General features: G+C 35.6%; 1 protein-coding gene across 5 annotated transcripts in view; it reads right to left on the bottom strand.

Moving 5' to 3' along the window:
• The window catches only part of Mondo (MLX interacting protein mondo), a 654,540-nt gene that overhangs the window by 62,149 nt on the left and 575,298 nt on the right, over positions 1-17,093 (bottom strand). For all 5 annotated transcript variants that reach the window (XM_069848437.1, XM_069848441.1, XM_069848440.1 and 2 more), the window contains exon 10: positions 434-615. In XM_069848437.1, the coding sequence (XP_069704538.1) occupies positions 434-615 (182 nt within the window). The remainder of the gene's footprint in view (positions 1-433; positions 616-17,093) is intronic.

Raw genomic sequence — 17,093 nt, 5'->3', positions numbered from 1 at the left:
CTGATTCACATTGGGGCGAGACGTTTTACCAAAAAAATGCATCTAGCTCCGCCATCATTCGAAAACGGACCTATGTTCATATGAACTTTTTCACTCAAAATGGCCGAAGATATCGTATCCTACATTTTTTACCTTTCCTCGTGAATCACCCTGTATAATCAACATAACCTATACAGTCATGAAGTAATTTCAAACCTTAAAAAAAAGTTTTTTGTCTTGGTCTGTAAACCACTTTTGACGGAAATTTGTTTCCTTTCAAATAAATTTACCACGTTTCTCCACAATTTTCCCGATTCTTAGTTAATAGAGTACCAGTAGGCTAACTGTAACAGGCTGTAGGTTGCAGAATTCACAGTAACATAATAACTTAGGTTAGAATTTTCAATGCAACATTTAGCTCCAAATTAATTTTGAAACTGATAACAAAACTCACCTGACTGGAAGTGTGCGGAATGGACTGTCCCACTGTGACAGGAGTGGAGGTAGTGATGAGAAGGGCTGTAGCAGCAGGCTGAGTTGATGCAGGACTTGGAGCAGGAAGAATTGGAACTACTGACTGGGTCCTTCCAATTCCTTTGTCTGATGTTCCCGTAAAATTGTACACTCCCATTGAATCTATAACATTTTTACAAATCTTCGATATTATGAAAATAACTACATGACACGCAAATATATTAATAAAAATATACAAAAAGTAAAAATAACTGAATGCTGGTTTGAAAAAAGAATTCATGTCAAATTTAAAAAATTTCCGTACCATAAACTGGGGTGAACAGAGACGGATTTTTACTATTTTTTATTTCTTTGTAACAAAAAAAATAAATATAGGCCTAATAATGAGAGTGTTTATACATCTTGATTACACAACTTTTAACACTATATCATTTCGGAATATAAAGTATGCTTTCACGTGTTAACTAGATTATCTTGTTGACTAGTTTAGGCATGAGGGCCATCTTCAGAGATGGTTCTGATGGCTCAGATTGTTCTAAGATGATCCCAGGCCGAAAGTAGTCAACAAGGTTACCTAGTTAATTAACAAGTGAAAGCATAGATTTCAAATCATCCGTCCTCAAGTGAGGTTGACCACTGGGATCCGGAATTAACAAACATAAAAGATAAAGGGAAATGAAACGAGCAAAATAATAATTCGATTTGTATATTAGAACAAAAATTTACGTGTTAACATATAGATGATAGTGTAGAATTTGAAGAGAGGCCTTCAGAATTTCCATCACAATCTTCTGAACCTCATAAAAGGGAATTTTAAAGGATTTAAGGATATTACATGTAAATTTTGGTAAACAACCCCTCGCTCCAAATAGTAAGCCTGTAACATCCCAGTTGTAAAGAGAAATGCTTGATTCGTGTCTCGTTCGAAGCAAATTGTAGGGTCTAAGATCATCGCTTTCTGGGTTCTTCTATTGATGGCAATTATATCGACTCTTCTATGAGAATCATCTTCAGACACACAATGAATCTCCTCATGTACTTCCCATCCTGTTTCTTAGCAGGTTGGCAATTGCTGTACAGGCACGATGGTGTCTGTTGTTAAGCAGTAGCTGTCCCTTCTTACAGAATCCCAGTACGTGGCCAAGTGTTTCAGTCTCGCTGCAGCCGGAGTAGTACTGAAGCTTCTGCCAGGAACAGATCTTACTGTGGTGACGTTGCAGGATATCTTAATGGCATTGATGTATTCAGAGGACAAAAGGCACTTTTTAGAGGAGATCCAGGAGTTGGCTTTGGGGCATTCTTCAAATGTACAAACACCTTTGCCTTTATATGGGAGCTGGCATCATGACTGGAATGATTGTTTTCTGAGAACTTTATATTCCAAAGTGTATTTATGTTTTTATTCATAATAAGTGAACAAATAAATACTCTTATTACTCTTTGACACAAAGAAATAGAAAATTGTAAAAATTCGTCCCTATTCACCCTGTTTTACAGTAAATAAATTATGCATTTTTGTATAACTCAGGACAACTAATTTCAACTGGTCGGAACTAAGAGCATTAAATCCAAATAAATATGCCATTTCTAGACTACCGGTACGCTACAAGCCGAGGTGTGTAAATGAGCTGGATCCTGCATCAGGAAAAAGAATTGTTAGGTCTTGTGTACTTGAAAAATTAAGTATTACCAACCCAGATGAAAAAGGAAAGAATTAAGTCACTAACTACCTTTCAGTGTCTTCTTTACTGTGTGCTGTGTTCCATATTTCTCACTTTCAACTATATCCACAGATCACTTACTTGTTTTTTTAGGTTTGTTCCAGTAGCAACAATAAAATTCGAGTCTGACCAAAAGTTCAATGTTCTGATAGTTTCAAAGAGTCAGCACATTGTATCATAAATTCTTTGTCAGAGACATTTGCTTTGCTATCTAGTGCTGTTCATATGACTGACATCTTTTCGTATGTTTCTGTGGCATCTCGGATATTTTGCACCATGAATTCTTCATTATCTAGAGTGCAAGTTTAATCATAAAAGGATTAAATCGAGTTTATTCACTATTCAGAAGAGCTACTTTGCGTTCTTCAGGTTAGTGACCTAACTTGCCTTCTTGTAGATTCTATCATCAAGTGAGGCTATTATAGATTTATTAATTTGTCATACAGAATAATATCTGTAATATTGACAATTAATATTTGAGGAGAAAAATTTGCTCTGGCACCGGGGATTGAACCCGGGTCCTTGGTTCTGCGTACCAAGCGCTCTGACCACTGAGCTACGCCGAATTCAATCCACAGGACCAGACCGAACCTTCCTCCTTCAATGTTTCCCTTTGTGGCCTGACTCCAAGTTAGGCATATATGTTGACGTATATGTCCAATGTCAACTGCCATTATACTAGAAGCACACTCAACTGAGTGACTCAAATATTAATTGTCAATATTACAGATATTATTCTGTATGACAAATTAATAAATCTATAATATTCTCATAGCTGCAGTGCATATGTCTGTACAGATTACTGTGCACTTAACTGCGGAATCCCGGCCAAACAAGTCACTCAGCTGAGTGCGCTCCTAATATAATGGCAGTTGACATTGGACATATACGTCAACATATATGCCTAACTTGGAGTCAGGCCACAAAGGGAAACATTGAAGGAGGAAGGTTCGGTCTGGTCCTGTGGATTGAATTCGGCGTAGCTCAGTGGTCAGAGCGCTTGGTACATAGAACCAAGGACCTGGGTTCAATCCCCGGTGCCGGAGCGAATTTTTCTCCTCAAATATTAATTATCAAGTGAGGCGCTTATTTACAGACCATAGCCTCCTCCACAGTCACGACGTACAGACAGGTAAAGAAAAGCTGCTAAACACCATAATTGACATTGTATAGCCTATTAGAATATTTCAACAGTAATTATTTCGGAAACTATTCAAAATAATGGATTTGTTTATTAGGCATTCATTATTCCAAATAATATTATCTTTCATCACCTACCATTTCACAAATACCTTTTGAATTACTCAGGTTTTTTTTTTTTTATATATTTAAAAGTGGTTTTCAATACATGTGCAAGAACTCTACCAAACATATTAGAATTTCACCCTTTGCATATTGTATCTACAAGCCGAAACCCAATCTCAAATGCAAATTTAGAACAATTCTGTCTTTAAACAATATCATACAGATAATATTGCAATAATTATTATATTATATTATATTGAGTAATATAAAATGAAAGCACTTTTGTCTTTGGTAAAGGTGGTAAGTAAACAGAAGCATGTGATTATGTACAGATCAGGGTAAAGAATTTGACTCAGCACTGAACTGCATAGTGTCCAGTTTGTGTATTAGTAGAGGGTCCTCAGAACACAAAGGAGGAGGGAATATTTTTAATGTTATAACCGGTATCACAAGTTTCAAGGCTCACTCACTATTTACATGGTGCCTTATTAGTGTGAAAACAGTGCATTAAACAGGGTGGACCGCTCGAATGTACCTAATTTCAATTGTATGTGACTGGTAAATGGTTGAAGATAGAGACCTGCAGTAATGTTTATATGAAAGGAAAACTCAACAAGTTTCGATATGCACATCACCGTATCTCTACGTGAGCTCCAGCTGTCACTGTGACGATATCGAGGAGATGAACGATTTCTTGCCAAGCACGTTGGAGCATGTCTTCTGGAATGCTCTCAATAGCCTCTATGATGCGCTCCCGAAGATCACGAAGGTCTCTGACTGGGATGACGTACACTTTATCTTTGATGTAGCCCCAGAGAAAGAAATCGAGTGGTGTTAAATCCGGAGAACTCGGGGCCAAGCGATCGGTCCTCCCCTACCAATCCAACAGCCAGGGAACACGTTGTCTAAAGTCATACAAACGTCATTGAACCAGTGTGAAAGAGCGCCATCTTGCTGGAAAAGGATGTTAGGCTGCAGGTGTTCAATTTGTGGAAAGAAGAACTGCTCCAGCATGTCAAGATATGTGGTACCACACACAGTTTTCTCGGTGAAGTAAAAAGGTCCAGTGCCCTGCTGCTGTGACAAACCACACCACACATTTAACTTGAGACTATCACGAACGTGCTCTTGTATAGCGTGAGGATTCTGCGATCCCCAGATCTGCACATTATGCCGGTTCACTTTACCTGACACATGGAATGTGGCTTCATCCGAGAAGAAAATCTTGGACATAAAATCAGGATCAGTGCCAAGATGGTCTAGCATCGTATTGGCGAATTCCACTTGTTTGGGTTTGTTATCCGGCTCCAGACGTTGCATTAACTGCACTTTGTATGCGTACAGTTTGAGACGTTTGTGGACAATTCGTTGCAATGTTGATTTTGGTACTTGAAGTTCCCGCGAAGCTCTTCTTAATGACTTCCGCGGGCTTCACTCATACACGGCTTGAACATTTGCAACCATTTCGACGGATGTTCTACGACCACCACCATGCTTCTTCAACACCGATCCTGTAGCTAAAAATGTATCGTGCCACTTCTTAATGCTTTTAGCAGTTGGAGCATCATGGTTAAACACTCGCCAATACTCTCTTTGAACTCTAACAATTGATTTAAATTCTGCATACCACAACACAGTTTGCGCTTTCATCTGCAGTGTCGCCATTTTGAGAATCGATACAATCTACGAAAAGAAACCATGTCTGCGGACCATCTACTGACAGGATTCGAAACTTGTTCAGTTTTCCTTTCATATAAACGTTACTGTAAGGTTCTATCTTCAACCATTCACCAGCCACATACAATTGAAATTAGGTACATTCGAGCGGTCCACTCTGTATTTTGAAGATTTATGCATTGGCTTTAAAACATTTAAAAAGGAACTTGTAAAAATTTGTGTAGTTAAATTCACTAAAATGATATTTCACTATAATGATAGCTTGTAGGGTATCATATTCAAATAATTTCGCTGTTTTGCTCAAATGACATATCAGGAGAAAATACATTCATTTCATTACCAACCAAACATTTGCTGATGAAGGACAATATACATACAAATGGCTTTTAGAGGTTCACTGCTGCCCTCACATAAGCCTGCCATCGGTCTCTGTTCTGAGTAAGATTAATCCAGTCCCTCTCAAATCCATTTTAATATTATCCTCCCATCTAAGTCTCGGCCTCTCCAAAGATCTTTTTTCCCTCCAGCCTCCCAACTAACACTCTATATGCAATTGGGTCATTCGACGAGATGTGGGACATAAAGACAAAATTTTATATTTAATCGAAGAAACTATTCTTTTGCAATAAACAATTCCCCAATAAATTGATTTTATACAGTATGATGTAATTTTAATTTTGGTGCTAAAATCTATTTTTCCAATAAGTAAAGTCAACATGACTGCTGCAGAGGCAGTCTGTAAGATTACATCATTTGATTTTAGGATACCAAGTGCTATCAAGTTAGCACTAAGTTACATTTGAAAGTAATTGTTTTAGTGTTTGTATGTAGTAACATTGAGTGGAAATATAATGTATTAAGGGTATATGTACGTGAACGACCACAAATATTATCAGAAAATGCAGGCTCTAAATTTCTAAAATTTTATAAGGAAATGAACTCACAATTGAACAAAATTTTACAAGGTACCACAACAAGACTTATAGAACTTAAATATCTGATAAAGGTATAAAAAAGATGACCACTAATATTTTTTAGAATTCACTTTTTACTTTAAATTAAATTTTCCAAAATTTGACAATTTTCACACATATTATTTCATAACTCCACAACCATTAGAGATAGAATTCTGAGATTTTCTACACTGATTTAACATGCATTTATGCAAAAGATAGAATACAATAATGCCCATTTCTTTGAAAATAGAAAAATTAGGTCATAAAACATTATGTAAATTTTAATATATTTTTTACAGGACAAATAAAAAATTCATTGTATTAAAATAAACAACTCTACATGTCTGAGAGTAGTCTGCTTTTCAGAAATAAGTGTTTATTACATGCAGGAAAACTATTAAAGATGTCAGAGAGACCATAATAATGTTACGGTTACCAAATGATGTAACTGCAGAATTTGTTTGTTTTTTTTTTTTTTCATACTTTGATAAAACTGGATTGAAAAATATTATTAGTAACCATTTTTATAATTTTAACAGATATTTAAGTTCTAATAAGTCTTGTTGTGGTACCTTGCAATTTTTGTCTAGTTGTGAGTTCATTTTTTTTTACAAAATTTTAGAAATTTAGAGCCTGCGTTTCCTGATAATATTTGTGGTCGTTCACGTACATATACCCTTAAAGGAATTATTCACTCTTAAAAGAAATCTTAGGTCATGTAACATTTGTTACAGAAAATATGAATTTTGTCTCACAATTAAACAACTGTTTTTATCTTAAAATTAAACTTTATATTATCTTACTTCTTAATGTAGTCTACATAATTACTGGACATTCTGATTTTTCAAAACAATTTTATATAAATTATCTGTAACAAATGTTACATTAAATAATAATAAAAACGTTACATATTAATGTGGTAACGTTTGTTACACTAAAAAAAAGATATAATGCCTGAAATTATTAATTTATGACCTAAGTCTGACAGTCCTATGTTTAAAATAAGACGTGCATTAGTATATTCTGATGTTTGACGGACCATGCAATATGCATTTCAGTATAAAAAAAACCCCAAAATCAGCTAGTGAAAGAATGCATGAGTACAGAGCTAGAATGGACGCAGTAAAAGCTCAAGACAGACTAGAAAAGTGTCGTAATATTATGAGGAAACTTAGGAAAGGCCAAAATCAGAAAAAGCTGCAGACAGAGAGGTCATTAGGAAGATAGTATAAAAATATCGTACTTACTTGGCTTTTAAGGAACCCAGAGGTTCATTGCCACCCTCACATAAGCCCGCCATCGATCCCTATCCTGAGCAAGATTAATCCAGTCTCTACTATCATATCCCACCTCCCTCAAATCAATTTTGATATTATCCTCTCACTTATGTCTCGACCTCCCCAAAGATCTTTTTCCCTCTGGTTTCCCAAATAACACCCTATACCGGTACGCATTTCTGGATTCGTCCATTATGTGCTACATGTCCTGCCCATCTAAAAGTCTGAAATTAATGTTCCTAATTATGTCAGGTGAAGAATACAATGCATGGTACTTCATTCTTCTTAGCCACAAATATTTTCCTAAGCACCTCATTCTCAAACACCCTTAACCTCTGTTCCTTTCTCAAGGTAAGAGTCCAAGTTTTACAGCCATACAGAACATGCAGTAATATAACTGTTTTATAAATTCTAACTACCCGCTTTTCTTGAGAGCAGACTGGATGATAAAAGCTTTTCAACCGACTAATAACAGCATTTCCCATATTTATTCTGCATTTAATTTCCTCCCGAGTGTCAATAAGAATATCATAAAAGACAAAAAGCAAATTATTTGAATTCACGTATTTCGAAATATCTTCAAAAAGTCCATCTCATAAGAGGGCAAATTCGTTTGGAAAGGCTATGAAAAGAGCACAAAGAAACCTTCCTAGAAGACTCGAAAAAGAATAGCTGTACTGTAGTAAGAAAGCTTGCTGAATCATTTAATCCAGTAGTACAGCCAACAAAACATTCCACAACTTCTGCATTGTCTATTACTGTAGATACTATGCAAAAGGTGAAGGACTTTTATGACTATGATGATTTTTTTCTCCCAACTCCTTGGAAAGGAAGATTTTATTATAGTACATGAGAATGGAAAGAAATATATGCAAAAAAAAAAAACTCCTTATGTTATAATCTGCGTGAGATATTGACACTCTTTAATGAGCAGAGTCCAAATTGAAGAGTACAGGGGAAAAACAATCGAAGTCACAATTCTAATAAGAGTTATGTAATCATCTAATTCATTATATTATTGCAAACTTTAGTGTTTTTTTCTCATCAAAACTGGTAAAGGAGAATTATCACCATGGATACAGTCATCCTTTCCTACTTTTTCATTAGGAACAGCAATACATTTTGCAGTAATATTCTGAATTAGAAGATGACGACACCCTTAAGAGAAGTGAGGACATCACCCGAATAAGGGTGTATACAGTAAAATTTAGTTCTGATATAAACTAATTTCAATCTTTGTAAGCTGTCAGGTTCATCATAGTTGCGTCGAAAAAGTTTTTCATTACTGTTAAATAGTTTCGATGATATTTAAAACAAACTTACTGAAACATAACAGCAAATAGTATGTTCTGCTATTAGTAAATAAATACAATATGGAACTCTGTGTACGCCATTTTTCCGGCGACAATATGTTTTAGTACAATTATTCTGATGTTCTAACTTTGCATGAAAATTAATTATATATGGGAATATCTCGTACATTATTAATAATTTTTGTCTTAAAAAAGTAAAATAAAATAAATTCAACAAAATAAAATATACATTTACCATAATATATTAAATAAAAAATATTGAATAATTACACAAGTAGGCCTACAAAATAACATTACATTTTTAGTTTATGGTTTTCTTGTTCTTATGTCTTTTTCTTCTTTATGCATTATCACTACTGTTGCTAGAGTCATCTTCATCATTGTGTGATGATGTTCCGGCTTTATTCAGCATTGAGTTCAGCCAACTTTGGCCATCTTCATCTAAAAACTGCAAGAGGTCTCTTAATTCTTTCGCCTTGGAGGGTTTCAAAGGCACTGGGTTCATTTGTGTTGGACTCAAAAGGTTCAGCGACACTTCCATTCCAGTCTTCCAAATGTTGAAGGAAACAAATGCAGATTATGAGATTCAAGCTGAAAATACTCCTGATATACTGTATTGCACTTGTTTATACTTTTGTATCATGATTGTATTAGGACGATTTAAGTGTGTAGGCTTAGCCCTTTTATCATTGAGGATGTCACCTGAAACCAGTTTATTCTGAACTGTTGTTAATCGTTTCTCTGAAATTTGCAAGAGACTGAATAGAAATTTTCGACACACATCAATATTTTACCCCCATTACAGAATAGTAATATACGTTACAAGAGCGGTATGTTGACGTTTTCATGTTCGAGGAAAAGATTGAAAAAGCGAAACGTAGTTGAGCTTTTTTAATTTCCGAGAACATGATAACAAACATACCGCTCGTGTATCGTACATTATTTTGTGCGAAGATCGTTTATTACATACCTGAAAGACGAATTTCTAATTAGTTGCAATGAAATCTCCATCTTGGTTTCTGTTTAATGACGGCAACTTCGGAAAACCAAAATATTTTTCTTCAACATTGTTGCTATAAAATGTTTTCTGTGTTTACTATACTCCAGCAGGCCGTGATATACATCTGTCTTTTTTTCCGCCCAGTCTATAAATGCGAACTTAAAACAAACGGTAAGTTTATGTAATGATTTATTTTTCATTTTAATATTTTAACAATATTATTTATATAACATATTGCAGTAATAACATCGGCATCTGGAATCTTGTTGATTTTTTCACGGCTTCCTTAATGTTACTTGTATCAGGAATGCAATAAGTTTCGTGGAGTAGTAGACTTTACTTAACTTTTGCAAATATTTAAAAACAATAATTAACATTGCAATTTAGGTGAAATTGAAGTGGTAAGTTTCCAATTTATAATTATTACTATGTTAAACGTCTCTAAAAATAATATGTTAAAAGTCTAAAGCAGTAAAATGAATGTCGCGCTTAAGCGGTAAGAAGAGGGAAATTGTTATGTGTGTTACGTTGGGAATACTGAATGTGGTATTTCACACTTACCGCGTATTGGTTCTGTGCGGAAAACAAGCAAATACGCACGTTCTCGCACAAAACATATTTCCACACATTATCCCTATTCTTGAAAGACTGAAACTTCTTAGTTTTTAGATTCACTCTTTTAAGGCAAGAAGTAATAAAATAATATTGTTCTAATTTCGAATCCATGTCCCAAAAGCGTTTAAAAATAGAGAGTTGATCGTCCTTTGAAATTTCATATGTACACATTTTCATACATCATCTTCTTACCAGTGTAAATGACTTCTTTTCCATTTCCTTGCCTGTACAAGTTGTGTATGACTTGTCACTGTTTCTATTTATTTTCCTCTCTTCAGTTTTCCATTTAGTTTTGTTCACAAGTTTGTTTTTTCCCATATTTTCGGTCATGATTCACTGCTGCAACTGACAACCTGAAGCAGACCTAAACATCGAATACTAGCCTACTACAGTACAGCTTGCAACAGCACGTGACTGCCGCTGTAGTAGGTGCGTTCACTTGTAACATAGTATCCTGTGTTACGTATTGAAGCTAGACTTACGAACATTTACTACAGTGTACTATACGCATTCAACTATATAATCCCTTGATCATCGGAAAACGGGCGTATAAGGGTATACACTGTTTTTCGGGTGAAGTCCTCAATTATAGCTTTGATTGTTTTTCCCCCAGTACTCTTCAATTGTAAAGATTGGCCTATCAACATTTTGTGAAATGAGACCGAAATGTGTTAGGTTGGTCTCTGATAAGTATCAGATAGTGTGCTGCTGTCCTTACTGTGAAAATATGTTGTTAATGATTTCAGCAGCATCCTGGAAAACAAATGAAAAACCAAGAACCATCTTCTAAAAAAACAGTTTGTGAAATTGAAAATAAGAACTGTATGAAAAGATGTTGCCAAGAATGTGAAGATATTGAATTACACACCAATTGCAAAAATTGATGATTATTGTGATGAGGTGGACATCTGGTTCAAAAAAGTATATCTGTAGCCTAAATGAATTCTTCACTTTTAAATAATGAGCTAATTCATCTGTCGAATCACATATACAACAAAACAAAGCAATAGAAGGGACAGCAGAATTTAAAATCTTCATGGAGCTACCCTTAAGCACAGTGTATGGAAGCGAGTTCTACAAGGACATGCTACTGTGCAAAATGCTGAACAATTTTATGACATCACAAAATCTAACACAATATACATAAGTGACACTAATAAGGGCTTACTCATGAGGTGACTAAGCAGAAGATAATGGGTAAAATGGCCAGTTCCTTTCCTTTTCCATTGCATACATCGCTGACTAGTAACTTATTTCACTAATCACTTCAGATGTATACAAACAATGAAATTGTTCTCCTTCTGACACAACATTTCAAATATTAGATGAGACTCGTTAGCTTTTCTTCTGGAGAAAAAGGTGGTGAAACACTCTGTGTAAGATAAGAGAATGGGAGATCATTACTATCCAGTGTCGTTGTTAATCTTCTTTTCGCCCAACTTTAAGACTTTCTGGGTTCTATGCATAGACATTTCGCTGCATGCTGAACTAGCCCCGGCTATCGACTGATTACTTGTACAGGATTCATATCATATCATATCATATCATATCATATCATATCATATCGTTGACACTGGTTTATGAATACGAAAAACGTTAGTTCGCTGATCATCCACCGGAAGCCCGCGCTAAGAATGTCTATGAATATGGCCCTCTAGGTCTAAGCGGAATTCAAATAAAAATTATTAACATATTTCTCTAGTTTCATGATGAAAAAAGATGCTGGAATACCGTTCCGATGCGTGCCACCAGAAAAAAAGCACTGATAATAATAATGATAATAATAATAATAATAATAATAATAATAATAATAACAACAAAAAATTGTAGATCTGAACTGCATATAAATGTTATTTAAAAATTGAGTGGCCAACAAGTGCATTAAAAACAATGGTTAGAGTTGTCAGCTTGGTGAGTTAGTACCTACAGAGAATTTAATTTTTAAAGTCTGATAATTCTAGAATACTTCACTGGCATAGACTCTATTCATCTGTGCTGAGAAATGTCAAGACAGCTCACAGGAGGATAATGCCACAACAATGAATAAGATGAAGGATGGATGGAGAGGAGAAAAATTCTGGGTTTTCAGCTCTATGTTCTGATGCTTTATCCACTAAGCCACACCAGATTACAGTTTCGATGCCAGACTGAATTCTTACAGTTTAAGTTCCACCTCTTAGTTTCCCTTTAGTGGCCAACTCTTATGCACTGTGTCACAGATGTGTGACAGTGGCACAATGTCCAACACACTATGTGCAGAGGTGCACTCATTACAAGTGGCTAAGTGGCCGGGATCCGACAGAATGAGCGCCATCTTAAATCACTAAGTGATTATTTACGCATATCATATTATTATGATATACCGAAGTATGTATTATATTTCCGTGTAGGAATTCTGCATTACCATATGATGAAAGATGGGTGGAGCAGAGAAAAATTCTCTCTAACACCGGGACTCAAATCCGGTCCACTCCATCCATCCTTCAACATATGGTAATGCAGAATTCCTGCACGGAAATATCATACATACTTCGGTACATCACAATAATATGATATGCGTAAATAATCACTTAGTTATTTAAGACTGCGCTCATTCCATCGGATCCTGGTCACACATCCGTGACACAGTGCACAAGGGTTGGCCACTAAAGGGAAACTAAGAGGTGGAACTTATTCATAGATTGCAAAAAGGCACATGACTCGATTAAGAGAGAAGTTTTATATGGTATTCTTATTGAATTTGTTATTCCCAAGAAACTACTTCGATTAATTAAAATGTGTCTCAGTGAAACGTACAGCAGAGTCCGTATAGGTCAGTTTCTGTCAGATGCATTTCTAATTCACTGTGGGCTAAAGCAAGGAGATGCACTATCACCTTTACTTTTTAACTTTGCTCTAGAGTATGCCATTAGGAAAGTCCAGGATAACAGAGAGGGTTTGGAGCAGCTGCTTGTCTATGCAGATGACGTGAATATGTTAGGAGAAAATCCACAAACATTTAGGGAAAACACGGGAATTTTACTGGAAGCAAGTAAAGAGATAGGTTTGGAAGTAAATCCCGAAAAGACAAAGTATATGATTATGTCTCGTGACGAGAATATTATTGTATGAAATGGAAATATAAAAATTGGAAATTTATCTTTTGAAGAGGTGGAGAAGTTCAAATATCTTGGAGCAACAGTAACAAATATAAATGGTACTCGGGAGGAAATTAAACACAGAATAAATATGGGAAATGCCTGTTATTATTCGGTTGAGAAACTTTTATCAGCCAGTCTGCTGTCAAAAAATCTGAAAGTTAGAATTTATAAAACAGTTATATTATCGGTTGTTCTTTATGGTTGTGAAACTTGGACTCTCACTTTGAGAGAGGAACATAGGTTAAGGGTGTTTGAGAATAAGATGCTTAGGAAAATATTTGGGGCTAAGAGGTATGAAGTTACAGGAGAAAGGAGAAAGTTACACAAAACAGAACTGCACGCATTGTATTCTTCACCTGACATAATTAGGAACATTAAATCCAGACGTTTGAGATGGGCAGGGCATGTAGCATGTATGGGAGAATCCAAAAATGCATATAGAGTGTTAGTTGGGAGGCCGGAGGGAAAAAGACCTTTAGGGAGGCCGAGACGTAGATGGGAAGATAATATTAAAATGGATTTGAGGGAGGTGGGATATGATGATAGAGAATGGATTAATCTTGCTCAGGATAGGGACCAATGGTGGGCTTATGTGAGGGCGGCAATGAACCTCCGGGTTCCTTAAAAGCCAGTAAGTAAGTAAGTAAGTAAGCGATGGAACTTAAACTGAGAGGATTCAATCCAGTATAGGAACTGGAATCCGGTGTGGTTTAGTGGATAAAGGGTCAGCACATGGAGCTGAAAACCACGTTCGAGTCCTGGTGCTGGAGAAAATTTTTCTCCACTCCACCCGTCCTTCATTATATGGTAACGCAGAATTCCTGCATGGAAATATCATACATACGAAATATCATCGGTACATTAAAATAATAAGTTCTAAGATGCTGATAATTCTTATCATTTTTCACATGACTTCTACATAATTCTGCTACAATTGTTCCTATTACTTTTTTGCACTATCGTATTTTTGTTGTATTTACAGCTATTGTTGTTAGGCCTTGAAAGTTAGAATTCCCACACAGTAACTTGTTGCTAGGGAAACATAAAACTATACTGAAATAAACCCATTACAGTGCACTTATTGTTACTTAGTTACCATTAAAATTCTCGTTTTTCAAACTTTTCCTCGATTATGTAAAAAGCACTTCTCAACCTTGTATTGTAATGTACTATTTACTTTGTAACTGTATCAAGTAACTTATACAATGTAAAATGTCATATATATTAGACTTTGTTTTCACGTATTCTATTGTACTTTTTATTTAATTTAATCCGTGACACAACAGCCCATGAAAGAACATTACCGATCAGCTGGCTGCTGACCTCACATCCACATGCCGAAGCAGAGGTGGACTATCATCCAACCAGATTTGTTTAGTTACGGCACATATTGGTTTTATTGCTGTAGAAATTATGTATGACTGCACACTACAAAAAAACCATGCTGTGAATTTTAATTAGTTATGAATGGTATGCACCAATTGATTGTAATTGTTCAACTTGTAATTGTTCACTATGCTATATAGTAAAATTGTGTTCCCTTTCGTCTGCTGAAGAAAATGTAACAACCTAATCACAAAGTTTGCAACATATGGACTACATAGGGCTACATCTGAGGAAAGAGATTTTTTATATACATAGGACGGATTTCGCTCATATTCAGTATCAAGTTAACTAGACTAAATTGAACATTAAGTGTGGTCACTATTGTCCGAAAATTAACATTTTTTTTTTAATAAATAGCACAAAATTCGATTTAGTCCAATTCGATACAAACGATTCTCTCTAAAGGCATGTCACATAAAACAAAGCCGTAAATGAAATTCTATAATAAGTGTACCTTTGTAACATTTTTCATCTCAGACGAATTTTTATTATTGCTCCTATAATATCCCGAATATAAAGCTCTTCAGATGACTATTACACTTTTACTACGTCATACTACTTTTGACCAATAAAATGGTATGAAAGGACATGTTTCAACCAATCATGGCTGCTTATCGCTACAATTTTATCACTTCCCTAGCATTCGTTTATTTTTATCACTTTGTTAACATTTCTTTCTTTGCCAACGTTTCAAACTGCAAATTCTTTATGGTACTATAAAACATGCTTTGCGATCATCATTTGTTTACTGCATAGATAGTCAACTGAAAATGGTGGCTCCGTTCAAACGTTTTGGTAAAGCTAACATTAGTGAAAAAGAATTTTAGTAAATCAGGTAATATTTTACTGTATTAGAGTACTTTATTTCTTCTAAATTGTGTAATAGTCAATTAAATTCCATTCGAGTTTTGATTTTCTCTAGATAAATCAACCTCTAGTAGATTACTGTTGGAAATAAAGGAATCCCAGGAGCCTATTCGAATTGCGCTGTGAAACTCACGTAGCTCTATTCCTACAAAAATAAAGGACAGGCACACTTCAATATCTTCTAAAATAATGACTACATATGTAAACGTCCAATTGAAAACTTACACCAAAACGAATTCTGAGCCTTTTTAATATCTAAGTCATTATTAACCAATTTTCAAATCTAAATAACCATAACGTTATGAAGATAGTGATTTTCTTCTCTATAAGCATCAGACAAATTTGACTTGTATTCAATATCTCCACTTGCATTTCTAAAAGGACAACATTTCGGTCAATACCTATAGCAGAACTTAGTACTCGTTATGACAAAATATAACTGTGTGCATTGCATGTTATCATTAATCGAAGTTACGTGAGTAAAAATACGCGGGGTGTTACACGCAGATAACAATGCAATCTACATCGACTATGTAACCATATCTGAAGAGGGTATTCACAGCCCAGAGCAGAACTGAACACTCTGTATTACGAAATAATACGTGATCATTCTTCGTTGAATGTCACTGGGATTAGCATCTATGCTGTGATAAACAATTTTCGTAAATTTCAGCGAAATGAGACGAAACCATAACAATTGAATACAGAAGTAGGCAAAATTAAAAGACAAAGATTGCAATAAGACAGATAGCCATAACATACTGACGGGAGTGAAAGAGATGCTCCAGTCACAGAGAGAGAGAGAGAGAGATGGCGGCTGTGAATAGAAGATACAAGAATAGAGAGAAGCGGCTGTTGTAAGAGAGCGAGAGAGAGAGACAGCAGCAGTAAAGCGGAGAGGCAGTGGCACCAATAAGAGAGGTGGCAGCACCAAACAGAGTAAGGCAGCAGTACTGATAAGAGAAAGATGGTGATATCAATAAGAGCAAGGAGGCGGCACTAATAAGAGAAAGACGGTGGTATTAATAAGAACAAGGAGACAGCACCAATAAGAGAGAGGTGCGGCACCAATAAGAACAAGGTGGCGGCACAGATAAGAGAAAGAAGTGGTACCAATAAGAGCAAGGAGGCAGCACCAATAAGAGAAAGACGGTGGTATTAATAAGAACAAGGAGATGGTACCAATAAGAGAGAGGCGCGGCACCAATAAGAGAAAGATGGTCATATCAATAAGAGCAAGGAGACTGCACCAATAAGAGAGAGGTGACAGTACCAGTACCAATAAGAGAGAAATAGCAGCACCAATCGAAATGCGACGACACTAATAAGAGAGAGGTGGCAGCACCAATAAGAGAGACGGGTACCAATAACAGAAAGGTGGCGGCACTTATAAGAGAGGTAGCGGCATCAGTAAGAGAAAGGTGGAGGCACCAATAATAGAAA

The sequence above is a fragment of the Periplaneta americana genome, chromosome 15 (genome assembly GCF_040183065.1).
Source record: "Periplaneta americana isolate PAMFEO1 chromosome 15, P.americana_PAMFEO1_priV1, whole genome shotgun sequence".
In the NCBI taxonomy this organism is placed as follows: domain Eukaryota; kingdom Metazoa; phylum Arthropoda; class Insecta; order Blattodea; family Blattidae; genus Periplaneta; species Periplaneta americana.
This window is presented reverse-complemented; position numbering and strand designations above follow the sequence as displayed.